General features: G+C 38.0%; 1 protein-coding gene and 1 pseudogene across 3 annotated transcripts in view; both read left to right on the forward strand.

Annotated features, from left to right (window-relative positions):
- Positions 1 to 201: 201 nt before the first annotated feature.
- Positions 202 to 27,399, forward strand: part of COPB2 (COPI coat complex subunit beta 2) — a 41,502-nt gene continuing 14,304 nt past the window's right edge. For all 3 annotated transcript variants that reach the window (XM_036266436.1, XM_036266437.1, XM_036266435.1), the window contains exons 1-15: positions 202 to 304; positions 9,080 to 9,217; positions 13,035 to 13,121; positions 13,327 to 13,453; positions 14,299 to 14,447; positions 15,887 to 16,033; positions 18,470 to 18,569; positions 19,206 to 19,348; positions 19,571 to 19,770; positions 21,554 to 21,664; positions 23,504 to 23,592; positions 23,680 to 23,786; positions 24,820 to 24,963; positions 25,604 to 25,734; positions 25,991 to 26,198. In XM_036266436.1, the coding sequence (XP_036122329.1) occupies positions 302 to 304; positions 9,080 to 9,217; positions 13,035 to 13,121; positions 13,327 to 13,453; positions 14,299 to 14,447; positions 15,887 to 16,033; positions 18,470 to 18,569; positions 19,206 to 19,348; positions 19,571 to 19,770; positions 21,554 to 21,664; positions 23,504 to 23,592; positions 23,680 to 23,786; positions 24,820 to 24,963; positions 25,604 to 25,734; positions 25,991 to 26,198 (1,884 nt within the window). In that variant the 5' untranslated portion in view covers positions 202 to 301. The remainder of the gene's footprint in view (positions 305 to 9,079; positions 9,218 to 13,034; positions 13,122 to 13,326; positions 13,454 to 14,298; positions 14,448 to 15,886; positions 16,034 to 18,469; positions 18,570 to 19,205; positions 19,349 to 19,570; positions 19,771 to 21,553; positions 21,665 to 23,503; positions 23,593 to 23,679; positions 23,787 to 24,819; positions 24,964 to 25,603; positions 25,735 to 25,990; positions 26,199 to 27,399) is intronic.
- LOC118633028 lies at positions 16,242 to 17,288 on the forward strand (annotated as a pseudogene).

The following is a 27,399-nucleotide window of genomic DNA, read 5'->3' on the forward strand; positions in this document are numbered from 1 at the left end:
TTAGCAACGCCAGGCCACTGCCCCCGGTGGCGGAGGCCACACCCCGCCTGCCCACAGGGCGCAAGGAGCGATGGATGCGGGTTGGAGGGCTATGTTGCCTAGGAAACTGGGGAGGGGCTTGGGAAACGTCAGTCGTGCGCCAGATTTGCGCAGGCGCTCGCGTCCTAGCCTCCGCTATCGCGAGAATCGCTTCCCGGAAGTTCCACGTCAGTCAGTCGGTCGGTCCGCAGGTCGGTGGGGCTGTTTGGGAACTTCGTTGCCGGTTGCAAGTAAGGGCATCTGGGCCCGGACCGACGGAGCCATGGTAGGTCCAGACCCTGCAGGAGGGAGCGGAGGCCCCTTCGGCTGAGGCCAATTTGTGGGACTCCTGGACTGGGGGTCGCGGTTCCCGGCGGCCGGGGGACCCGCAGCGGCCACCGCCTCAGGCCTTGTGGGGTCCTGGTGCAGTTTGAGTTCGTGAGCAGGCGGTGGGACCTGGAGTCCGGGGTGGTTTGGGGCAGCCGTACTCGGAGTTGCGAAGTCCCTGCCCCCTCCGGTGCCTAGGGCGTTAGACCGAGCTCCTGAAGGCTGCAGCGGGATCCGCGGTGGGGACTTACAAAAGGCCGACAGCCGACTTCGTACAAGGCTGTGGCAGAATTACCTCGTTATGCCCTTAAACGGTGGCAGCTGGTCTTGCACTCAGGTTGCATTTGGCCCTGGTGTGGTGTGCTGACCACAAACAACGAACTTAAGCAAAGAAGTCAGTAAATAAAGTGCATATGGAGTCAAAAGTGGAATTTCAAATACTTTGAGATTCTAGCTTAGGTTTCTAAGGAGGAAAGGAGGGTAAGAGAGTTGTTCATAAAACTGGCCTGTTTTTCGGCATTTGCAAATATGGTGGCTGGTAAGAATGGCAGTCACGAGAGCACTTTTTTAAATCCTCACCCTCAAAAATGCCCAGAAATATTTAAAATGCAATAGTGTGAAAATATCCTTTGTGGAAAAATAAATGTAAGAAAGGCAGTATTTTATATTTAATCATTTTCCTGTCTTTTTATTTCTCTCTGTCTCTTTTTGGGGGGCGGGAGCTTGTTATGAAGCACAGGTTCATAACAGGTTCAACGATTTTGGAGCTTGAAGAGCTTATGAAATCCAGGTTCCTCATCTGGCAGTTAAAAAATGAAACTTTTTAAGTCTGTACCAGGTTAATTTAGGCAGTTAGAACTACAACAGAGATTGCTTCCTTGGGTAACCTGGTGAACGTTCTGGATATTCCCAGAAAAAGGCATAAACAGTGTTGCATAAAATTTCATTGGGTTCACTCACAGACACCCTATCCCCCAAGCTCATCCATGAACTTTCTTGGGTCTCCAAGGTATGAGCCCCTGAGCAAGACTCTTTAATTATACCACCTCACATTACCAACGACCTGCTCTGGTCTGGGGTCTGCTGTGCTCTCAGTAATGGAGATTTTTGGAAAAGATCCTTGGCTCTGCCTAATTTCGTTTTCTTTTGCAGTCTTTACATTTAAGAGTGTATTTTTATAATGAAATATTTCCTTCATTCTTTAACACATTTTAAATCTTTTGTGTGTGATACAAAGTGAATTTATTCATTCATTTATCATATAGTGTGTACTATGTTCCATCTACCTTACTAAACTTTTGCCTCCTAATTCCCATAACACCTGAGAGAGTGAGTTATAAATAAATAGGCCAAGCACTGTTCTGTTTAATACTGAATTTATTTCTCATAGCACTAAGAGATAAGTAATGTGTTATTATCACTCTTCTACCTGTATTGAGCCTGAGAAAAGTTAAGTAAACTTGCCCGCTGTTACACATTTTAAATGAATGGTGGAACTGAAATTTGAATTCAGCATAATTCTCTAGACCTGGATTGTATTGTCTATCCTTAAACCCCATACCCAGATACAGGCATACCTCATTTTATTGTGCTTTGCTTTATTACACTGCACAAAAACTGTTGTTTTTTTTTTTTACAAATTGAAGGTAAGACCCTCCATCAGCAAAAAGATTACAACTTGCTGAAGGCTCAGATGATTAGAATTTTTAGCCATAAAGTATTTTTAATTAAGAAATGTACATTGTTTTTGAGACAGTGTTGCTACACACTTAATAGACTACAGTATAGTGTAGACATGACTTTTACTTGTACTGGGAAACCAAAAAATTTGTGTGACTTGCCTTATTGCAATGGTCTGGAACCAGACCACCATGTCTCTGATGTATATCTATAAGGTGCTGTGGAGATAAAGACAAGAGTAAGCAGTAACCCTGCCCGTAAGGAGCGCTTACTCTAAAAATCAAAAAGTGAGATTTACACATTTTCAAAGGTTAAAATTTAATCTGCAGGAACCCATAGGAAAGGATACTTCTGGCTAGGGTAATCAGAAAGATCATATTGCTGGCAATAGCATTTTAGTGAGTCCTAAATGAATCCAGCTTTTGGAAGATGGAGAGAGACACTTAGAGTTGGGGGTACAGTATGAGTGTCTTAATCATCTTTGTATTCCAGACTGCCTACTACAGTGTCTCATTCAAAATAGTCACTTAAATGTTGGGATAAATATAGCAAGAGCTCTTGGCTGTGCTTTTGAAACTAGGATTTGTTCATCGGGGGTAGGTAAAGGTATAATGGGGATTGCTCAGTCCCCTAGCCCACCTTCCTGGAGCATCACTTTTGTTCAGTAATCAATTATTTAAAACATTTTATGATCAAATTTACACAGTTGTAAGTGTCCGATTTCCTCATTTAGTGGAGGAAAAGTATGAGGTGTGCTGGCTTAGTGAAAGCCCCCATCATGGCTCCTGGCATATAATAGACATTTCATGTTTGTTTACTCTGAAGAGATCAGAAAAAGTAGCCCATACCACAGGTTCAATTCCAGTCAAGGACACATACCTTGGTTGCAGTTCAGATCCCAACCAGGGCTGGGGTCATACGGGAAGCAACCAGTTGATGTGCTGTCTCACATTGATGTTTCTCTCTGTCTTCCTCCCTCTCTCCCACTCTATCTGAAGATTAATGGAAAAATATCCCGGGTAAGGATTAAAAAAAAGAGAGCGATCAAAAAAAGTTAAAATTTAGCCCTGGCCGGTTTGGCTCAGAGGTTGGAGCATCGGCCTGCGGTCCCGAGAGACCCGGGTTCGGTTCCCGCTAAGGGCATGTACCTCGGTTGCAGTTTGTCCCCGGCCCTGGTTGGTCGTGCGGGTGGCAGCCACTCGATGTGTCCCTTTTACATCGATGTTTCTCTCTCTCTCCCTCTCTCCCCCTCCCACTCTACCTGAACAAAAAATAGAAAAATGTCCTCAGGTGAGGATAAAAAAAAAAAAAAGTTAAAATTTGAATGTGAAGATGATGGTTTGAAAGTAGAAAGTTTGAGATGGAGAAGAAGGTATGGCAGGGAAAACATTTTTTGTGGTGATTGTAGAGAAGAGCCAGAAACCTCTGATCATTTAAAATAAATTAAGAGATATAGGTTGTTGCTAAAAGTAGGGGAGGCATGTACAGAAGTAAGAACAAGGGTCAAAGTAATCAGTGACCCAAATTTGACACAGATGCAAAAAGATGAATAAAAGCCCTGTGAGGTGTTTGCTTTGTCTCAGGAAATTATCTGTTTAAATTATCTAGTGATCTTCATTTTGTGTTGAAAAGTAACCTTAAATTTCTGTCCCATTCATGAACATCATGAGAGTTCCCCAAAATAAAAATATGAATGACGGTAATTCAGCTTGCCAGATAAATTTTTAGTTTGTGTTTAAGACCTGTTGAAAAGCCCTGGCCAGTTTGGCTCAGCAGTTAGAGCATTGTAAGGGCATGTACCTCAGTTGCAGTTTGTCCCCTGCCCTGGTTGGGTCATGTGGGAGGCAACCACTTGATAGTGTCCCTTACACCTAGATGTCTCTCTCTCTCTCTCTCTCTCTCTCTCTCTCTCTCTCTCCCTCCCTCCCTCCCACTCTATCTGAACAAAAAATGAAAAAATGTCTTCAGGTGAGGATAAAAAAACAAAAAGACCTGTTGAAGGGGAAATAGGTTTTAAATAAGTCTTCCTCAGTTTGCTTTAAAGAAAGAATTAAGACTACTGCTGTAAGGCATCATGTATATAATGAATTAACTTTTCTCCTAGAATGTTATCTTTTGGAGAATTAAGAAAATCGTTATTTAAATCATTTTCTGTTCTGTGGTTTAGATGAGGAATCCAGGTTGAAAAATGCAATTTTAAAATTGTATTTTCTGGCTTGAGAGAGTATTTTAGTTCTTGTTTAAAACTGTTTTACTTTCCATCAGGTTCCTGTAACTTGAATTCATTTAAATAATATAAATACTCTCATTTGACTCCAAAGGCCTTCATGGACACAGATGTGGCCTGTATTCATCATACATGACATTGCCTAGCATTATTGCCAAAATAAATGTACTTTCCTCTAAAGAACTCAGTTTATTTTTGTTGAGGTATAATTGACATATAACATATTAGTTTCAATATATAATTGAAATATAACAATAATTACAATATAGCGATCAGATATTTGTATATACATATTGTAAAATGATCGTCACAAAAAGTCTAGTTAATACCCATCACAATATACATGTGTAAAAATTTTTTTCTTATGATAAGAACTTTTAAGATCTCTCTTAGCAACTTTCAAATATGCAGCACAGTTATTAACTATAGTTACCATACTGTCCCCATGACTTGTTTTATAACTGGAAGTCTGTAATATTTGACTTCCTTCACCCATTTCACCAACCCCCATCCCCTGCCCCTTATAACCACCCATCTGTTCTCTCTGAAAAGATCTATGAGTTCTAGTGGTGGTATTTTTTTGTTTGTTTGTTTTTTAAATTAAATTCCACATATAATTGAGACAGTGTTTGTCTTTTTCTGTCTGACTTATTTCACATAGTGCAATGCCCTCAAGATCCATCCATGTTGTCACAGAGGCAAGGTTTCATTTTTTTTTTTATGGCTGAGTAATATTCGATTTTGTGTGTGTATATGTGTATAATATTTACCCATTGATGGGTGCACATATCTTTCTGAGTTGCTGTTTTTGTTTTCAGATAAATCCCCAGAAGTGGAATTGCTAGATCATGTGGTTCTAGTTTTATTTTTTTGAGGAACCTCCATACTGTTTTCCATAGTGGTTGAACCAATTTACATTCTCACCAGGAGTGCACAAGGGTTCCCCTTTCCTTATGTCCTCACCCACACTTGTTATTTCTTGTCTTTTTTTTTTTTAATTGTTTTCCCTTTATTGATTTTAGAGAGAGAGGAAGCAAAAGGGGGAGAGAGAGAGAAACATTGATGAGAGAGAACATCGATTGGCCGCCTCCTGCATGCCCCCCACTGGGGATTTGGCCCACAACCTGGACATGTGCCCTGACCGGGAACCTCTTGGTGTATGGGTTGATGCTCAGCCGCGGAGCCACACTGGCGGGACATTTCTTGTCTTTCTGATAGTCATTCTAACAGGTGTGAGGTGATATTTTATTGTGGTTTAAAAATTTTTTTTTTCTTAATTCTCACCCAAGGATATGTTTCATTGATTTTTCGAGAGAGAGGGAGAGATGTAAGAGAGAAACATCAATTGGTTGCCTCCCGTACTCACCCCAGTTGAGGATTGAACCTTCAACCAAGGTATGTGCCCTGACTGGGAATTGAACATATGTGCCCAGAACATTTTGGTGTATTGGATGATGTTCCAAACAAATGAGCCACGTGGCCAGGGCTCTTATTGTGGTTTTGATTTGCATTTTCCTGATGAGTAGTGATGTTGACCATCTTTTCATATACCTGTTGGCCACATGTCTTCTTTAGAAATGTCTGTTCGGATCATCTACCCATTTTTTTTTATTTTATTTTATTTATTTATTTATCTATCTATTTTTTATTTTTATCCTCACCCGAGGACGTTTTTTCATTCTTTGTTCAGATAGAGTGGGAGGGAGAGAGGAAGAGAGAGAGAGAGAAACATTGACACGAAAGGGACACACCGAGTGGCCGCCACCCGCAGGACCAACCAGGACCGGGGACAAACTGCAACCGAGGCACGTACCCTTAGCGGAAACCGAACCTGGGTCTCTCCGGACCGCAGGCTGATGCTCTAACCGCTGAGCCAAACCGGCCAGGGCTATCTACCCATTTTTAAATTGGCTTGTTTTTTTGCTATTGAGTAGTATGAGTTTTTTATGTTTTGGCTGTTAGCCCCTTATCATATGTATGATTTGCAACTAATTTCTCCCATTCAGTAGGTTGCTTTTCCATTTTGTTGATGGTTGCCTTTGTTGTGGAAAAGCTTTTTAGTTTGATGTAGTCTCACATGTTTATTTTTACTTTTGTTACCTTGCTTTGAGTGTTAGATTTAAAAACAAAAATAATCTCTGCCCTGGCTGGTGTATCTCAGTGGTTAGGGTACCATGCACCGAAGGGTCTTAGGTTCAATTCCCAGCCAAGGGCACGTACCTGGGTTGCAGGTTGACTCCCAGCCCTGGTTGAGGTGCGATTTGTGCAGGAGACAACCAATCAGTGTGTCTCTCACATCCATGTTTCTTTCCCCTTCCCCTCTTCCTCCCTCCTCTTCTCTCTCTAAAAATCAATGGAAAAAAATATGCTCAGGTAAGGATTAAAAATATATATATATATGGATGTCAATGTCAAGGAGCTTTTTTCCTGTTTTCTTCCACGAGTTTTATAGTTTCTGGTCCTATTTAATAGTTTTTATTTTATTTTATAGTTATTTTATAGTATTTTATTTTATAGTTTCTGGAACTCTTTAATCCGTTTTAGTTAATTTTTGTGGATAGTATAAGATAGTTGTCCAGTTTCATTGTTTTGCATGTGGCTGTCCAGTTTTCCCATCACCGTTTATTGAAGACTGGCCTTTCCCCATTGTATATTCTTGGCTCCTTCATCATAAATTACTTGACTACATATATGGGTGGGTTTATTTCTGGACTATTTTGTTCCATTGATATATGTCTGTTTTTATGCCAGTGTCATACTATTTTGATCAATATTATAATTTAGAGGTACTAAGATGTCATGAATAACTCTTCTTAAGAATATTTTCTTATGTGATACTAATGACATGGACAGAAATTTTGATTTGGTAGATATATTATTTAACAGGTAGTTTATAAACCAAGGGTCTGAAAATGTGATCCACCATCTTGGAGGAGTTCCCCATATTTTTTCAGGAGGTCCACAAAACTATTTTCCTGCCCCGGCTGCTTTGGCACAGCAGTTAAGAGTGTCGGCCCAAGGACCAAAGAGTTGCAGGTTCGATTCCAGTCAAGGGCACGTACCTCAGTTGCAGTTCGTCCCCAGCCCTGGTCAGGGTCATGCGGGAGATAGCCAGTTGATATGTCTCTCTCACATCTATGTGTCTGTGTCTCTGTCTCTCCCTCCCACTCTATCTGAAGATAAATGGAAAAATATCCTCAGGTAAGGATTAAAAAAACAACAACTATTTTCCTAATAGTGAGATACTATGGGCCTTTTTCACTGTGTTGATATTTGTACTGATGCTGTAAAAGTAATGAAAGGTAAAACTGCCGGCACAGTGTCACCAAGTTGTACTGGTAGTGTATTTTTTTTAAAAACCAGTTTCATTAAGAATGTCATTGATGAAGCAGTGCTAATTTATTAATTTTATCACATCTCAACAGTTGTGTATACATCTTTTAATTATTCTGTGATGAAATGGGAAGTAGGCATAAAGCACTTCTGTTGCATACTTTTGTTTAAGGTGCTAGCTTTACTTGAAACAATAGCTGACAAACTGTGGTTGTTCAGACTTGATTATTTGGCAGACATTTTTTAAAAACTGAAGGAATTTATTTGGCCCCTGACAGTATTTGTTGCTGATAATAAAATTAGAGCTTTCAAGTGAAAGTTAGAATTTTAGAAAACTTTTATCACTGACCTTAACAGATTTCTAATACTTAAAAACTTATCAGTTAAGATTGATGGTGATATTAATGAAGGTGGTTGATACTGTGTAATGAAATGTGTCAACATTTGGAAGATCTGCATAATTCAGTGAACCAACAGTTTCCAAATGACCAATGCATGATGTTACAAAATGATACATGGATCTATTAAAAATACAGAATAGCCCTGGCCAGTTTGTCTCAGTGGTTAGAGTGTCGGCCCGCAGACCAGAGAGTCAGTCCTGAGTTCAGTTCCCGCTAAGGGCATGTACCTCGGTTGCAATTTGTCCCCGGCCCCTGTTGGGATCATGTGGGGTGGTAGCCACTCAATGTGTCTCTCTCACGTTGATGTTTCTCTCTCTCTCTCTTCCTCCCTCTCTCCTTCCCAGTCTATCTGAAGGTAAATGCAAAAGTGTCCTCGGGTGAGGATTTACAAAAATACAGAATATACCAATGGATTTTAAGTAACAAAGAAAGTATAAAAAGTTCATTTGTATGGTTTCAGATTTCACATTGCATCTAACCTTTAAGAAATTACCACTTCTTAAGTTTTGGTGTGATATCAAAGAAGAATGTCCACAATTATTTGGGGAAAAAAGTTAAAATTTTTCTTTCTAAGTACATATCTTTGTGAGACAGGTTTTTGTTTTTGTTTGTTTTTATCCTGTACATCAACCAAAACAACATATTGAAGGCCGAAGCAGGTATGAGAAACCAGCTGTCCTCAGCTGTCTCAGTTTTATTTTTTAACATAGTAAATATCAATAGATATAACCCATATAAAAAGCTTTTCTAGGGCCCTTAGAATTTTTTAATAGTATAAAGTGGTCCTGAGGCCAAAATGTTTGACAGCTTCTGCTATAATTAAATTTTTTTTTAATAGTCATATTTTTTGTGTATGTGAGTGAAGAAGTAGAAGACCTTACCTTGTGAATTCCTTTGCTTTAATGCAGGTAATATGCATTCTGGGTTTTGTTGTTTTTGGTCTACTCCATCCAAATGTTTAGACTTGAAACTGTCTACAGTTCAACAAAGCAAAAATTGAATTGTTTTGTAGACCTATTAATAGGCTGTTTTTAGTTATAATCTGAAACATTTTGTTTGGCATACCAATTTAATTTTTTTTAATGTTTCTCAGCCTCTACGACTTGATATCAAGAGAAAGCTAACTGCTCGTTCTGATCGAGTTAAGAGTGTGGATTTGCATCCTACGGAGCCATGGATGTTGGCGAGTCTTTACAACGGCAGTGTGTGCGTTTGGAATCATGAAACACAGGTAGGAGTTTTAAAGGACTTTATTAGAAATACTGTGTTAGACAGTGTTTATAATGAGAGAGAAGAAATATCATAACAGAGTCCAATAGCTATATACAGGCTGCTTTCTCAAATTGGTACAAAGAACTTTCAATAAAGAGGAACATAGCCTATGAGAAACACTGTTCTGGTCTTGTATTATACAGTATTTAAATGTTAAATTCTGATGTAAGTAGTAATAGCTTGTCTTTGAGATTAAGGAAACCGACACCAATATAAGATTACTTGCTCTAGTGCAGTGGTTCTCCACCTTCCTATTGCCGCGACCCTTTAATACAGTTCCTCATATTGTGGTGACCCCCAGCCATAAAATTATTTTTGTTGCCACTTCATAATTGTAATTTTGCTACTGTTATGTCTTAGGTGAACCCTGTAAAAGGATTGTTCAAACCCCAGAGGGGTCGCGACCCATAGATTGAGAACCGCTGCTCTAGAGAAAGTATTTAATTTTCCATTCAGTGAATATTCTAACAATCTTAAGAATGGGATTTTTAATTTAATTTTTTCCCTAGTACTTACAAATTATAAATTATATCAGAGAAATATTTGTAGTCAGGTTTTGATTACACATATGAGAATATGCATTTTATAGAATATTTGCCTTAAATTCTTGTTTTGTTATTTTTTTTCTCTTTATTGATTTTATAGAGAGTGGGAGCGAGAAGAGGGGGAGAGAGAGATGGAAACATCAGTGAGAGAGAACATTGATTGGCCACCTCCTGCATGCCCCTCACTGGGGATTTGGCCCACAACCTGGGCATGTGCCTTGTCCAGGAATCGAACAGGCAACCTCCTGGTGCATGGGTCAACGCTTAGTCACTGAGCCACACTAGCCAGGCTTGTTTTGTTCTCTTCCATATGAGTAAATGTCTCCTTCAAATTAGTTTATCTCATATTTGAAGCGTTTCTTAGCCATCCTTAATTTTTCTCTTGCAAAGTACAAGACATATAATCAGCACTATACCATACAGGTATGTGTTTGCTTATACAATAATTACCTTCAATATCCAAGGTTAAGTTATTAAAATACAGATAAAAATTCACATTTGAATAATTTAAGATGGCAAAAATAGACTTAGGGAACCAAGGTCAGGAGTAAACCTAAAAACACTGTTACAGCCTTACATCACTATAATGAAATAGTAATAACTGCACACTGAATCAGGACCCCATTGGTGACACGTTATGCACATTAACACTTTGTTCTCTTCTGTGTCCAAGTGCCTGTAATATTACCTGACACATAGTAAGCGCTCAATAATTATTTATTGAACTAATGAATAATAAACATTCCATTTATTGCTATATACTATTTCAGGGTTTCTGTCCTCTGCAATTTCAAATCTTGACCTTGTGAATGACTTTTGCCTTAATGCAGATAATGTGCATTCTGTTTTATGGTTTGTTTGTTTTATTTTTGGTATACTTCTTCATCCAAATACTTGAAACCTTTCTGATTTTGTTTAGTGGGTATATTGATGCTTCCCCTCACCCCCACCACACTTCCTAATTCTTTCTAGGGATCCCCTCTGTCAGCTCCATTTAGCCATCTCTCAGCTCTGTCATTTCACTAGCATATTCTAAAGCCCAGTGTATTTCCCTTATCTTTCTCTGGGCTTTACTGTAGCACAACTCTGCTTTATCTGGGCCATTTATTTTGCCTTGTTTTTCTCATCTGTACCCTTCTGTGCTCTCCTGCAAGGCCATATGCTTGGCACTTGTGTAATTTATCTCCTTGGTAATACCTTATTTTTTTTTTTCTTCGAGAATGGAGGTACTATGAGGGCAGGGATTATCCTAGTCTTAGTTCCTGCTGTTCCTACAAGGGCATGCCTGGCAGTTAGGCTCATAATGCATACTCTGTCTTTGTTGAATGGTTGATCTATTTTGGTTCTCCCTGGTTTTTTTTTTTTTTTTTCTATTTATCACCAATAGGAGTTACTTACTACTCATGTATATTAGGAGCACAATTCTTGAAAAAGGCAATAGGTTTTTGGAAATAAATTCAAATGTACTTGAATTTCAAGTAAGGAGATATTATATACTCTTTAAGGCAGTGGCTACAATGGTTACAAAATCAGTATGTTAGAATTTGAAGTCATCCTGCTAATTAAATGATATGGGCAAGCCTTTCAACCATGTTGAAGCTTATTTTACTTATCTAAAATGAAGATGAGATTGTTTTCTTCCCTATATCACAAGATTGTCAGAAGGATAAAATCAAATTAGGTAAAATTGTGTATGAGACCTGTGTGTTAGTCATTATTTTTCTAACTTACATTGGGTGTTTGTATGTTGAGTGTGTAGCATTTCCTCCTCTTTAGATTGTTTACCTTTTAGAGTACGGAGACCAACCTGCATGTCATTTGTGTCAGCCTCAGCACTTAATGTGGACCTGGACCTTGACTTTTGTTCTGCAGCTGCTTTATTCTTATTGCTCAACAGATCTCTGGATTTGTTGGCTCCTCATGAGCTTTTGTGGATTTGTTTGTCATCTTATGGATTGCATTTCTGTCTGTTCTCAGTGTCTATATCATAGTTGACTGGTAGTGGTTTTACAGGTTGGAGCTGATGTCACCATTTATTCAGTATTTGTCTGAAGAAGCTGCCTAAGCCAGAGCAGGAGGTTCAACAGTTCTAATGAACTAGTTCCTATTCTTTTTGTTTAGTTCACATGGTTAATCAGTAAGATTGTGCTGTTTTTATTACTCTATGGCATGAAAAGAGAGATTGAAAAATGATAGTTTGATTTTTCAGAATTTTAAAGAATGAGGGATCACAGTGGGAGAACAAAGAAATGCATTCATCTCTGCTCTTTCTAGGAGTGACTCCTAGTTTCCTACCTTTATCCGGTATATATTACTCCTTTTGGAGCAGCTTGAAGAAACATCTGAACATCTCTGTTTCTCATACTTCACTAAAAAGAGTTAAATAATATTCATATGGAAGCATATGCTAAAGTGTACAAAATAATTGTACCTTGTTTGTGGGTTTATTTTATGAGTTTATGGGTTTCATTTTAAAAAGAAGAGACTAGGAGCTAATTCATTCAACAAATACAACACACTGGTTGTTTTCCAGTCATTGTTTTAGGCTCTGAGGATATAGTAGTGAACACGATTTCTGCCTTCAGGGAGCTTAGCAGGAGGGATTGACATTAAACACATAATTATGAAGGTGCTAAATTATGAAAGAGAAGTGTAAGGTTCTGTGCGCGGGTTTTCAGGCAGAGGGAACAGGAGCAAAGGTAAGTTTGGGAGTAGCCTAAGATGGGAAGGGCTGGAGCATAGAGGATCTGGAATTCCATCTTGTGGACATTTACTTTTTTTTTTTTAAATCCTCACCCGAGGACATTTTTCCATTTTTTTGTTCATATAGAATGGGAAGGGAGGGAGGGGGGGGGGGAGAGAGAAACATCAACGTGAAAGGGACACATCGAGTGGATGCCACCTGCACGACCCAACCAGGGCCGGGGACAAAGTGCAACCGAGGAACATGCCCTTAGCTGGAATGGAACCCGGGTCTCTTTCGACCGCAGGCCAATGCTCTAATCGCTGAGCCAAACTGGCCAGGGCGACATTTACTTTTAAAAAAAATCTTTTGTGAGTATTTTAATTTTGAACCTGTTAAAAAAAAAAATAGATTCATTTTTTTAACTTGACTGTTGAGCTTTTATGTTTTAACCTGAGAATATTTTTAAATTAGAAATGATCTAAATAATTATATGTTTAAAATGTAACAGGGCAGATTTTTTCAGTTATTCTTGTTAAATTTTAAAGACGCTGGTGAAAACATTTGAAGTGTGTGATCTTCCTGTTCGAGCGGCAAAGTTTGTTGCAAGGAAGAATTGGGTTGTGACTGGAGCGGTAAGTAATTATATGAATTTCTAATTGCATTTTCTGAATTGGTCAAAGATTATGTAAATGAGTTGCAGAATTCTGATTCTTGATTTGCTTTGTAAATTAGTGTAGTGTTTTGAAGCATGGACTTTAAAACCTTGAGCCTATAGTATACTTTTTCGTGCAATTTACTTCATTACTGTAATGATAGTTTTTAAATTTCCATTTCTAGGATGACATGCAGATTAGAGTGTTCAATTATAATACTCTGGAGAGAGTTCATATGTTTGAAGCACACTCAGACTACATTCGCTGTATCGCTGTTCATCCAACCCAGCCTTTCATTCTCACTAGCAGTGGTAAGAGGTGACCTCTTCTGGTCATGTGCATCTCTTTGAGTGATTTATTTTTATTTTGTGAGACATGCAATTCTTGACTGCTGTTACAAGTAGAGTTCTAATTCCAAGCAGCCTTTAAACTATTTAAATTCATTAACTTGATATTGGTGCTGCTTGCTTTTATATTTTAATGAAATATCAACTCTATTTAGGATTTATATAGCAGAATTGCTTTAATTCCTGTCAGGGAAGACCTAAAGGTCTAGATGCTTAAACATCTGCTGAACAGAAAGCTCATTTACATGCTGATGAGTGAGCTTTTGGCAGATTGCCATGTACCCTAGTGAGTTTTACCTTTCTATTCAGACTAGTTTGCTCTTTGGTGTTAAGTATAAAACAGTGGACATTTTGGAGGGCAATTAAAACAAGTTGCACTGAATTGGTAATAGCTCTTTGAAACATTTGTGTGTGTGTGGAGAGAGGGAGGAAGAGAGAGAGAAACATCGATGTGAGAGAGACACATCGACTGGTTGCCACCCACATGACCCCAACCAGGGCCGGAGATGAACTGCAATTACTCTTTGGTCATTCTATAAAAAGCCCAGAGTCTGTCTGAAATTTTCCCATGAAATTTTTATATTTTTTATTAGTGATTTCTCTATTTTATCTCTTCTTTTTAGAGAGTTAAGTTTATTCTTAGAATAAATAAGGATTTTGAAAAATTGACTCAATTCTGATACTATTTCTGTAAGTCATGAAATGTATGATTCGTGTTAAATCTGCTGCCTTAAAAGGCACAGAGACTTCTTATTTCTGAATGAAAGAAATATAAACTGCAACTAACTTGAGACTTTCTTTTGGCCTAGATGACATGCTTATTAAGCTCTGGGACTGGGATAAAAAATGGTCTTGCTCACAAGTGTTTGAAGGACACACCCATTATGTTATGCAGATTGTGATCAACCCCAAAGATAACAATCAGTTTGCCAGCGCATCTTTGGACAGAACTATCAAGGTAGGGTGTTTATTATTTGTGTCAGTTATGATTATTGTGGAATACAGTTGTTTTAGGTTATTTACTACCGGCTACCCAGAAAGTTGTTTTCATCTTAGAAGTTTCTCTCAGAAGCACATTTTGAAGTCAAAATAGGACTTCAGAATAGGACTTCATTTTGATCCAGAAAGGCACATTCTGTTTAGAAAAATATGTGACAACTCAGTATTCTTAATGAATGTTTTTCCATGTGGAAGCAATATTTTGTAAGAATTTTAAACCTCTGCAAACCCAGAATTTTAAAAAAATGCCCACATCATCTTTAGGTTACTATTTCCTCTTTTTTTAGTGTACAATATTTGTTCTTGACCTCTACTGATTATGAATCTGTTTTTTATTTAAATTTTATCTGCCTCCATTCTCTTTTTCTTACTCCATTTCTCCATATGCTGCGAGTTATCTTGCTAAAACCCGGATTCTATCTTATCAGTTGCCAACCTGAGGATAAAATTCAAATGCCTAGTATGGAATACAAGGGCTTCCAAGACTGCCTCAGCTAATATTATGAGATCTTGTCTATAACCCTGATCTAGTCACCATTCTCTAGAGATGCCATGAATGTTTACAGAACCTACCTTATTTAGCTGTTCCCTCTGCCTACAGTACTCTTTATTCTCCCTTTTTAATGTATTTTCCTCTGGTGAATTACTCATCCTTCAAGGCTTAGCCTAATTATTTACTCTGAGAAGCTCTCTTCAGACATCCATTTCCCCTCTAGACAGAGCCAGTCATGCTCATCTCATTCATTCCATTGCTTTTTGCCTCTCTTAATGGTCTTCACACTGAATAATAATGTGCCTTTGGAAATTTTTATCCCTTGAAATGTTGATGTTTGGGGCAGGAACTGTGTGTCATCTTCCTCCACCAGACAGGCATTCATTAGCAAGCAGCACAGTGCCTTGCCTGTACTAGATGCTGAATATGTGTTGCAGTCAGTGCAGCTGTATTCCTTTTTCTATTAAAATATTTAGGGTATCTCTATGTGCATAGATTTAAAATGATACATTGCATTAACTTCTGCTTACACGTGTATGCTTATAGCTATATAACATTTTTTCTTTAACTTATACAAAATGTTATATGTTTACTGTTTGACAGCTTAATTAGTATTAAATGTTATATATCTGAACATCTTAGGGTTGTAGAGCCACTAAATCATAATCTCTAGGGATTAAAGCCTAAAAACTGGCATTTTTCAGATTATACCATAGTGATTCTGCTCCCTGGAAATTTAGGTAAAGTGACAAAGAACAAAAACAAATGGGTGGAAAAAATGAATGTTCTCGAGCTTCTCTTTTTTGGGATTTCACATTTTATACATTATGTCGGAGGTGTGGTAGAGCCATCTTCTGAAAAGTAAGACCCCCATATTGACTGGCAGATGCTGTTGCTCTCTGAAGGTATGGCAGCTGGGCTCCTCATCACCAAATTTCACTTTGGAGGGACACGAGAAAGGTGTGAATTGCATTGACTACTACAGTGGTGGCGACAAACCATACCTCATTTCAGGTGCAGATGACCGTCTGGTTAAAATATGGGACTATCAGGTACAGTTCTTTTATAACTTTACTCGCCATATGTTAGTCATGCTTCTTACTGTTTCTTTTGAACAGTTAAAACTTGGATTGTTGAATTCTGTGCATAGCATAACTTAAGGCCTCAGTATTTGTGCCTAAACTTGCTCCCAGGATTCCCCATAAAAATGAAAACAAATACCTAACACAATTTAAAAATAAAATGCTGTCATATTCATTTAATAGTAGAAATTAGAAATTCTAGGCTCCTGTCTGCTGGTGGACACATGTAGGCTTGCAGAAGTTGTCACATGGGGCTCCAAGGATCACAGTGCGTGTGGCCCTAGTGGCTGGTGTGGGGTTAAGTCAGTTGTGAGATCCAGAGCTCCTGACCCAGCCAGCAACCCACCAATGCTGGCGACATAGCAGCAGGTGTTGGGATGCAAGAGTTGTGAACTGGCCCCATCATAGAGCTCGGCCAAGCTATAGCCCCCATGGTCTTCTTTCCCTAGGCAGCAGACTGCTGCCCCAGGCACGTCCCCACTCTTCACTGTCTCTCTGATGGCATCCACCTCTGGGTTCTAAGCGAAGCATGAACAGATCCTGGTCTCAACCCTCCCACAGGCCTCAAGTTCAAAGACTCCTTACAGATGACACTACAAATCTTAAGTTGCAAAATCTATCAGGTAGAAAATACGTTTCAAAGTGAAGACTACAGCACCTCGTCAGTACTATGTGAGGCCCAACTGGAATTATTGATCTGGGTTGACTGTGACTGTTTCAGTAATGCTACAGCCTTTTGACTATGATCCCAGTGAAGAGTAAACACAAGTTTATGTTACAGTTTTTGTTCCACGGAACATTTCAGATATGGAAGCTGTATGGAAAGAGACAAAATCTGATGAATTAATGGATTCTAAATTGAGATGTGTTTTTGAAATGCCCAAGGAAAATGATAAATTGAATGATATGGACCCTAGAAAAGCTGTTCCGCTGAACGCATCTAAACAAGATGGACCCATGCCAAAACCACAGTGTTTCACTCAATGATACTGAAACAAGGAAACTCTTGGAAGAGTGTAAAAGACTTCAGGGAGAAATGAAGCTACCAAGAGAAAATCGACACCTAAGAGATGAAGGCTTAAGGCTCAGAAAGGTAGCACACCTGGATAAACCTGGATCAACCTCAGCTGCATCCTTCAGAGAGAATGCCACCAGTCCTCTTCCTTCATTTCTTGTAACTGCAGCCCTTTTCACTGGATTCTTTCTAGGGACATTCATCTTGTAGGATGAAGCGTGCAGAGTGTTATTTCTTTTACTTTCTGTTCACCAGAAGATTTGTTTATCTACCCTTTCATTGGTAGTGCCCACAATGACCATTTTTGTGTGTGTGTACAGCATCTTATAGGCTTTGCCTCTAATGATCTCTGATGGTTAGAAAACACTATAAAAACAAGTGTTTGACTACTGGACAAGTTATATGTTACCAGATCATCACTGGCAGATGTCAGCTGCACATTTAGTCCTTTATGAAGTTCCTTAAAATAGAATTGTTCTTTGTTTGTGGTTCTAGTAAGAGTTCAAGAATTGTTCAGAGTCTTGTAAATATTATTTTACTAATCCATTTAAATTTTACTTATTGCTATTACTTCTTGAAATATGATTAATGTAGGTTGCTAGTCCCACTCATTCAGGAAATGCCAAGAGGTATTCTGTGGGGAAATGGTGCCTCTTACAGTGTAAATTCTCTCCTTTATCTTTGCTTCTATCAGGGCAGAATTTTTCTTAAATCATTTGTGAGGCAGTTGTTGACTGAGTACAATCCTGGCCCATGGTAGTACACATAAAAAAATAATAAAACTATTAACAGATTTTAAAAAAAAGAAATTTTAACATTTTAATTAAAGTGGATTCTTACATTTTAGCATCATCATTGGCAGACTTTGTTTATATTTGAAAATGAGCAGCTCAAAATGACTAATGTCATGAAACAAGCATGGTACAACCAGTTTGCCACATAGACTCTTTTAAACCTAGTTATGAACTCTTGCTACTATCTTGTTTTAACTTCAAGATTTTGTTAAATTTTATTTTTTGTTTCTCACATAAAAATTTATCCAGCAGTTAATAAAATGAGGCCTAGAAAACCAGTTTTGTATTTAAATACAGAATAAAAGCTTTAAAGACATTATCCTAGGAATTTGGGGAAAAATACTCAGATGCAAACCAGAGATCTTTTGTGTATGTATGTGTCTGATCATTTTTACCTGTTATATTTACATTTATATTTGCCTGTACTATGAAATAATAGGAAACCCATACACATAGATAATTCTATATCAAAAATATCTAAGTACTATTTAGATTGTCATGCCCACTATAATTTATAATATATCTGTGCACTGGCAAAATTAAGGATGAATTACTTGTTTTTCACTAATAAAAATGTTTTCTGTGTCTTGATTACAGAATAAAACATGTGTGCAGACGCTGGAGGGACATGCCCAAAATGTGTCTTGTGCCAGTTTTCATCCTGAGTTGCCGATCATCATCACAGGTTCAGAAGATGGTAAGTTGGAAATGTGTGCTTATTCCTATGCTTGTAATTACTAAGTGGATAATTAAGACAGGGAGAGTCCTGCATTGTAATTGGAGTTTTCTAAGGATTTTTAGTATTTTTATTAGCATAGAACTCTTAAACTATAAAAGAGTAAAGGGATATCATCATCATTCTAATGTGTTTTAAATCTTTTACTTAAATAAGAGGATATCTGGAATTCCTAGAAAAAAACTAAAAAAGCCTGTGCTTTGAGTCTAAAACCTGGGGTCAGATTCAGGTTCTGACACTTCATGGACGTGTGGTTTGGACGAATGACATATTGGGAACAGACATATCCACCTCACACGATTATGGTGAAAAGATGGGAAGAAATCACATGTATAAAGCATCTGGTACACAGTAAGCACTACAGCCAGCAAATCCTGTTATTAGTTCACATTTGTAATTATATTTCTTAGTTGTCGTTTCTTACAAATTTTCTGTTGCTTTATTAAACCACTCATTAGACTATAGATTTTTAAAAATTAAGCTGCCAGGAAGTGTTTTCTGTTTGAACATAAAGATTTCCATGTGTCTGGTTCACCTGACATAGTTCATTGTTGGATGTTCAAATTAAAAGGGAGTATTCACATTTCTTCTTTTTAGGAACTGTGCGTATATGGCATTCAAGCACATATCGCCTTGAGAGCACATTGAATTATGGAATGGAGAGGGTGTGGTGTGTGGCCAGTCTGAGAGGGTCCAATAATGTCGCTTTGGGCTATGATGAAGGGAGTATCATTGTTAAGGTAATCACTAATTATACTGTCTCTGAATAGGTGGGCATAGGGGAAGAAATCATTGTTTTACTACAGTCATTTTCCAAGTCACCAGTTTTGTTAAACTGATACTGCTTTTATTAAGCACAAGAGATTAAGCACTGGAGACATGAAGCAGAAGAAAATAGGAAATGTTTATTTTGTTGTAGTTTTGCTTTTCTCTTCATTGCTAAGAATCATTTGTCATTCTAGCTTGGTCGTGAGGAACCTGCCATGTCCATGGATGCCAATGGCAAGATAATTTGGGCCAAGCATTCAGAAGTCCAGCAGGCCAACCTAAAAGCAATGGGAGATGCTGAAATTAAAGATGGAGAAAGATTGCCACTGGCAGTAAAGGATATGGGCAGTTGTGAAATATACCCTCAGACAATTCAGCACAATCCTAATGGGCGGTAAGCTATCACCAAAATCTCTTTGTGAGCTTCTGTGTTATGTTAAAACAGGGTTTGCAAAGCCACAGAATATACATGCCTGCCCCGTGGTGCGTATCCCTCATTGAGCTTTTGCCCAGGCCTCACAATCCTCAGCACAGCTGCAGGTAGCCATACCAGTGGATCAAGTTGGCATGCAAGGTAAAGCATATTTGCCTTCCTGGCCTGGTCCCACAATGCAATTTTGAAGTTACATAGTTTTGTGCTTATTCTTATTTCAATTGTTCGGGTTTGTGTCCTTGTGCTCCTTTTCGGGCAAGGATCATTTCTTACCCTGAGATTCCATCGGTGCCCTCTCAATATTTGCTGACTTGTTGCTCTTAAGAGGAAAAGCTGGTTCTGAGGTATATATATGTCTTTTTAAAAAGTTTTGGACCCTGGAGGTGTGGCTCAGTGGTTGAGCATCATTCTATGCACCAAGAGGTCGCAGGTTCGATTTCCAGTCAGGGTACATGCCCAGGCTGTGGGCTTGATCCCCAGTAGCAGATGTATAGGAGGCAGCCAATTGATGTTTCTCTCTCTCTCTCTCTTTCTCTCCCCCCCCTCCCCCCTTCCCCTCTCTCTCAAAAAAAATTTTGGGATTGGCAATATTTCTTTTTCTTTTCTGTAATTTGAACCATCACTTCTTTTCCTCCCTTAAGATTTATAAGTCACCAAACATATTGTGAGAGAAGAGTTGCTGGCACAATGAATTTAAGCCTGTGGAGCTTTAAAATTATTTTACAGTAGATCTGGGCATTTTATAATGCTATCCTGGGTATTAAAAAAGACAAAGTATATAAACCAAGTATGCTGCCTAGTTTAGTAAATGGTATTCGCAATTTTTCATAATAGTCTTTTTATGAAGATTAAGAACACATTATATATTTTCCCCTTAATATCATAAAATGTTTTTGCTGTAAGTTTTGCATTTCACCTTCGGCAGTCCAATAGCAGCCAATACAGTAATCTAAATTGGAATTTTTAAAGAGTTGCTTTAGCCTGGCTGGTGTGGCTCAGTGGTTGAGTGTTGACCCGTGCACCACGAGGTCACCGGTTCGATTCCCGGTCAGTGCACATGCCCAGGTTGTGGGCTCGATCCCCAGTGGGGGTCATGCAGGAGGCAGCCAATCCATGTTCTCTCTCATTTATGTTTCTGTCTCTCTCTCTTTAATAATCAATAAAGACAAAAAAAATCTTTTAAATAAAGAGTTGCTTTATGTCTATTGAGAAATTTTTGACTGTGCAACATTCTATTTATACTCATTATTTAAATGCTAAAATGTCCTATTTATTTTGATGAGTTTAAATCATTGAAAACTGGGGTGAGATCTTTTTATTCACTTTAATGATCCAGGTTTACAGTGAAGATAGTCTTACAGCAAGATGCCTCTTATGGTGTAAATGTAATAAGAAAATCTAGGCATCTTTTTGTTCAACAAATACTGGCTGAATTGTTGGAATCCTCCCCCATGCATCTCCAGCCATTCTCATCTTCCTGTCCCCAGTCTCCTCTCTTTATAAGAAAAAGCCGTGGCAGCAGTAACCCCATCTTTATAATTTGCTTTTGGATTTGTTGGGTCAAATGTTTATATCTGGCTATGTGTGCAAATACATGTATAACTTTAAAAGATATTAGGTTCAGTTGTAACAGACTACTGAAACAACATTTGTTATTAGAAGTATTTTACCATAAATATGAATCATTGTTTCTTGTACATGTCATTGATCCTCTAATTCCCTCCCTGGTTTCTATAATTTCTAGGTTTGTTGTGGTTTGTGGTGATGGCGAGTATATCATCTACACAGCAATGGCATTGAGAAACAAGAGCTTTGGGTCTGCCCAGGAGTTTGCATGGGCCCACGATTCTTCAGAGTAAGTAGGCTGTGTGATATCTGGCTTGCCCTGATTGCAAATGGTGTTCTTTGTGCAGCTGGGTTAAAGAGGTTCTTGAGGCCCAGTGTATGCTGTGCTTCTCCAGGTTAAAGAGCATCTCTTACCAGAGCTGTCTGTTGGAAAATTAGAGTCAGAGGCAGCTGTGCAGCCTGAGCTGCCTTTGCCCTTTCTATATTCAGTATTGAACTAGCTCCCTCAAACTGATCTAATCATCCTGTTAACTGGGGACCCTTGCACCCATTTCCTTGATAGGAGCACATGGCAGGGCCTGGTGCTTAGGGCACAAGGCAAAGGAGGCCCTCAAATCAGGTCCGTGGCAGGTGACCTAAGGTGACCCTGTGACCTAGTGTTCTGAGGTGCTTCTCCACATTATGAGCTGCCTGGGAGAGATGCTATAGTCTGTTGTCATCTTCAGAACTCCATTGAATCTTAAAAAATTCATTTTCTGTGATGTTACCTTTCATTCTTAATAAAACAAATTCTGTCTGAATTCATAATGTCCATAAAATATTCTCATTAAAATCCGGAAAAAACATTTAACTCTGGATTATTATACCAGAAAGTCTCTGACTGGTTCCTTTTTTATTCCAGTTTGGTTCATGTAATAAACACTAGGGCTTTGGTCATTTTCAGACCACACGTGGAATTATATCTTCAGTTTTCTTCGTTTTGTTTTCCTGTATTTTGTGTTGTCTCTGGCTCCAACATTGGATAATTTAAGTCTCAGTGTTGTGTAATAAGATACATTTAAAAAAATTTTTTTAACAAACTTATTTGCTGAGAGATAAGGAACTGTTTTGATCTTTTCATAAATTTCCTAAATACACTCATTTATGCCCAGTTCTATACACTAAAAGGTACTCTATTATCATCTTAAGGAAAATTATAGTTCGTGAGTTTGCCTTACCTCTGTCAACATACCACTGCCTCTGGCTTGTAGTTCCCTTTTCCACTTTATCCAGCCAAGAACTGTTCAGTATCTTTTCTGTCCTGAGCACAGCACTTGTCAGTGACTACTCTTGAATATACAGCAATGGCTACAGCCCAGCCCTCTTTTCAAGGCAGAGGCTGGAATATATGCATTTTCTTAAGTGTTTGCCAGACATGGCTGACCAGTGAGCCACTTATGAAAGTTAATTTTTTAAGTCACTTTTATTGAGGTGTAATTTATACAGAATACTTATTTTAAGTGTATATTTCAATGAATTTAAACGGGTGTATACAAACTTGAACCACTAGCACAATCAAGATACAGAACATTTCTATAACCTCAAAGAAGTCCCCTATATTTCCCTTAAAAGTCAGTGCTCTGCCCCTACTCTCCAGCCCCAGGCAGTACTGGTCTGCTTTTTTGTCATCATCCAAACTGGATTTGTCTTCTTTAGAGTTGCATATAAGTGGAGTTATATGGCATACACTCTTGTCTGGCTTCTTTTGCTCAGCACAGCGCTTTTGAGATTCATCCATGTTGTTGCGTGGATCAGTAATCAGTTCTTTTTTGCAGAGTGGTATTCCATTGTACAAATACACCGCCATTGGTTTCATAATTCACCAATTGATGGACATTTAGGTCTTTTCGGTTTCTAAAATAATTTGTAAGCCCTCGTAATTTGTGTAATAGTATGAAACCTATTAATAATTTGCCCAACTGCAAGGAGTTCACTTAACTCTTAGGAAAATTTGTATTAGTGAATCTTTAAATATTTTATATTTTTGCATAATTCACTACTTAAATATATTTGAAGATACTTGTAACATTTGAAGGAATTATGGTTTAGTATATAATATGCTGTGTTTGTCTTCTGTTTTTCCCCCCAGATATGCAATAAGAGAAAGCAACAGTGTTGTAAAGATATTTAAGAATTTTAAGGAAAAAAAATCATTTAAACCAGATTTTGGAGCTGAAAGTGAGTGTTATTTATGTATGATACATTTTTAGAAGCTTTGTAATAGCTCAGAAAACATCTAAACAAAAACCTTTTTGTTCTTCTTAGGTATCTATGGAGGCTTCTTATTGGGGGTCAGATCTGTAAATGGCTTAGCTTTCTATGACTGGGACAATACAGAACTCATACGCAGAATTGAAATTCAGCCCAAACATGTGAGTTCCTGCCATTGTTCTTTGGAATGTGCATCTTTGTGATGAACTCTGGGTCCCTGAGGCCAAGAAAGGTCTCTGTACCTTACTGCCCCTGTTCCATTAGGTTGGACATAGTGCCATGTACCTCAGGACTACTTAGAAACTCAGAATCATGGTTTTAAAATAAGGCAATAGATACTGGATATTTTGAAAAATATAAAAAGTTTTACAAATGCCTAGTGCTTTTCATATTTTAAATGGCTTCTGACTGAGTAAAAGGAGCATGCTTTGAAGACAAGAAGGTAGGGAGTTCTTCACTTGGAAAGGCCTGAAAAGTTCCCACTCATTTCAGAATGTCTTTTCATACTTACCTGCTAATGGCTGTTTAAACTTTAGGTAACAATCTTCAGTGACAAAAGTTTTCTACCTTTAGAACTGCCTGCTTCTTGGAGAGCTTTCATTGTCAGGAATGTATCTTTGGAGAAAATCCACCTTCCTAGGTCCTGTTTCTGTCTTATAGAGCATGCACTCATAGTGAGCTAAGGGACAAAACTCAGGTCATGACGGGTAAAAAAAAAACTCTTTTTATCTATAATGTAAGTATTCATATGTATATACGTGTCATGTAAATATGTACTGTATGTGTACACATTATATATGACTAAACATACAATAGTATCTGTGGTATTAAATTTTCATAGAGGAAGGTGATTATGAAAACAATGTCTAAAAAAGTTCAGGGTGGAATTGACAGTGGGGGGAAAGGGGTGAGAAACACTAGAACAATAGGGAATGTGCTGCTGCTCCTCGGAATTACAGCACTTCTAGTGAACATGGACAGTGCTCCTTCCTGACCCCTGCGCCTTTCCATCTCTAGGCTAACTAGAACAGCACTGCCCACCCACCCTCCCAAATACATGAACATGCATACCACATTAAATTGCTAAGTATATACTTAATATAAGATAAGTCTTGTAAGAAACAAAGTATATGCAGTTTATCATTTCCACTCAAAAATCCAAAATCATTTATCTGTGTTTTTGGCTTGTTACAGATTTTCTGGTCTGACTCTGGAGAACTAGTCTGTATTGCCACTGAGGAGTCATTTTTTATCCTTAAGTATCTGTCGGAAAAAGTCTTGGCTGCACAGGAAACACACGAGGGAGTTACTGAAGATGGCATTGAAGATGCCTTTGAGGTAATTGCATCAGCACAACTTTAGCTTTGTTTTTAAGTTACTTATATTCTTATAACAGAACTTTAATCATTGAACATTTTAGTATAAATTCTGTTTGGGAAAACTAAGCATTAGTGAGTTATGGTAAAATGTGAAAATTAAAATCTTGGCTCAGAGATCAGGGTCTAAAAGTATTATAGTTTTTAAAAATTTGAGCTTTGATTTTAGGAAACCTTTGACTAACTTTGATATCTTTCAGTAAGTAAATTAGGTGTTTTGGTCTTAAGACAGTTTGGCCGGAGTGATTTAAATAAGCTCTCAAATGGTAAAGGTAAATCATCCATTGTGGAGACATCCTGGAAGATTTTATAAAATACTTATGCCAGTTTCATGTGTATTAGGAGTTTAGATCAGCACATTTTAAATCACAGCTTTGACACAACAATGAGATTTGATTTTACATTACAAATAATCTAGGATTCTGTTCTTAAATGAAGAAAGAAGACAGAAATTCCAAAGATAGATTTTCTTTCTTGAAATAGGATTTTGCTTTGCGTTCCTTATTCTGCCTTATCTTAATTATATTCAGGTTGTTTTTTTTTTACTGACATGATTTCTAATGCTGAGGAAGGTAATAATAGACTTTCTTTTCTTCTTGTAGGTTCTTGGTGAGATTCAGGAAATTGTGAAAACAGGGCTGTGGGTAGGCGATTGCTTCATTTACACAAGTTCTGTGAACAGATTAAATTATTATGTCGGAGGAGAAATAGTCACCATTGCCCACTTGGACAGGTAGCTCACTATTTTGCTTCTGTCTTAAGCATCCTAAATTTAAATATGTATTTTTTGTTTTTTTAAACAAAATCTGTTGCTGGTTTATAGGAATGATAGGCCTGGTTTTTCAGTGTTATAGTTTTAGTAGGCTGGCAATTGCTAACTGTAATTACATCAATCAAATGGAAAGATTTTGAGCAAGAGGCAGTGTGTGTGTGTGTATGTCTGTGTGTACCGATTGGGGCGTCTAAATTAGTTTCTGTTTCTAATACAGAACGATGTATCTCCTGGGCTATATTCCTAAAGACAACAGGCTTTATCTGGGGGATAAAGAACTGAACATCGTTAGTTACTCCCTACTGGTTTCAGTGCTGGAATACCAGACTGCTGTCATGCGCAGGGACTTTATCATGGCTGATAAGGTCCTTCCTACCATTCCAAAAGAACAAAGGACCAGAGTTGCACACTTTTTGGAAAAGCAGGTAAGAGGGTTTTATTTGCTTATTTTATTTTTGTGGTGGTGTTTTTTTTAACCAGCAATTTAAAAGAATGTTAGTGTAAATTTGAAAAACTTTATTTCTTAATTGCCACTGGTTTCCTTGTGGCAATGGAGTTTTCCTGGAAATTTAAATCACTTGTTATACTCTTCCTTCTCCTTTTTCAATGTCCTTGGTACCCCATTTAAACATTGGGGGTGATCATCAGTCTTTCTGTCTACTTCTTTTCCATTTTATTAATATTTTCATTTCTATGCTGCATCTTTCTGTCTTAGCTGGCTTTATTTTTTTATTGCAAAGTACACAGTAACATAAAATTTACCATGAGCATGTAGTTTTACAAGGCTTAGAAAATTAACAGCTCTCCCCTCCCTCTCTCATTTCTACTCTGGATAATCACTTTTCATTCTTTTGGCTGACCCTTTTGGTATTTATTTCCACATTCTAAATAACATGCTTATACTGCTGTTTCTTAGCTTTAGGCATTTCTTATGACTTCCCACTCTAACAAGATGAGGATTTATCTTTCTTTCACCCCCTCTGCTTCTGCCACATACGTGCTCATTTTCCTATTTCTGTCCTTCCAATATAGTTATGTCATGATTTTGATTAGGTCAGTATTTGATGTTTACATTATTATGGCTGTGGAAACTCTGTGCACATCTGAGCCACGTGCTGTATTGTAGCTTTCCCTTCCTGCAGTTTGTTTTCCATGAAGTTAATAATTGTCTCTTTAAAACATTGCTATACTTTTTTGTAGACTTATCTTTATTGTTGAATGTACTACAGATGTTTCTCATTTTTCCCCCATTGAACCCCTCCTCCCCATTCCCACCCCCCTCCTGCCTTTCCCCACACTGTTGTCTGTGTCCATTGGTTATGCATATATGCATATAAGTTCTTTGGTTTATTTCTTACAACCCCCATTCCCTTTGAGGTTTGTTAGTCTAGCAACCAATTTGTATTTCTTAATCCCTTCACCTTTTTACCCATTTCCCTAACCCCCCTCCCATCTGGCAACCAACAAAATGTTCTCTGTATCTATGAGAATGTTTCTGATTCTGCTTGTTCATTTTGTTTGTAGATTCAGTTGTCAATAGATAGGTATTCATTGCCATTTTGTTCATATTTTTTATCTTTTTCTTCAAGAAGACCCTTCAATATTTCCTATAATAATGGTTTGATG

Source organism: Molossus molossus, unplaced genomic scaffold (assembly GCF_014108415.1).
Source record: "Molossus molossus isolate mMolMol1 unplaced genomic scaffold, mMolMol1.p scaffold_m16_p_18, whole genome shotgun sequence".
Lineage (NCBI taxonomy): Eukaryota > Metazoa > Chordata > Mammalia > Chiroptera > Molossidae > Molossus > Molossus molossus.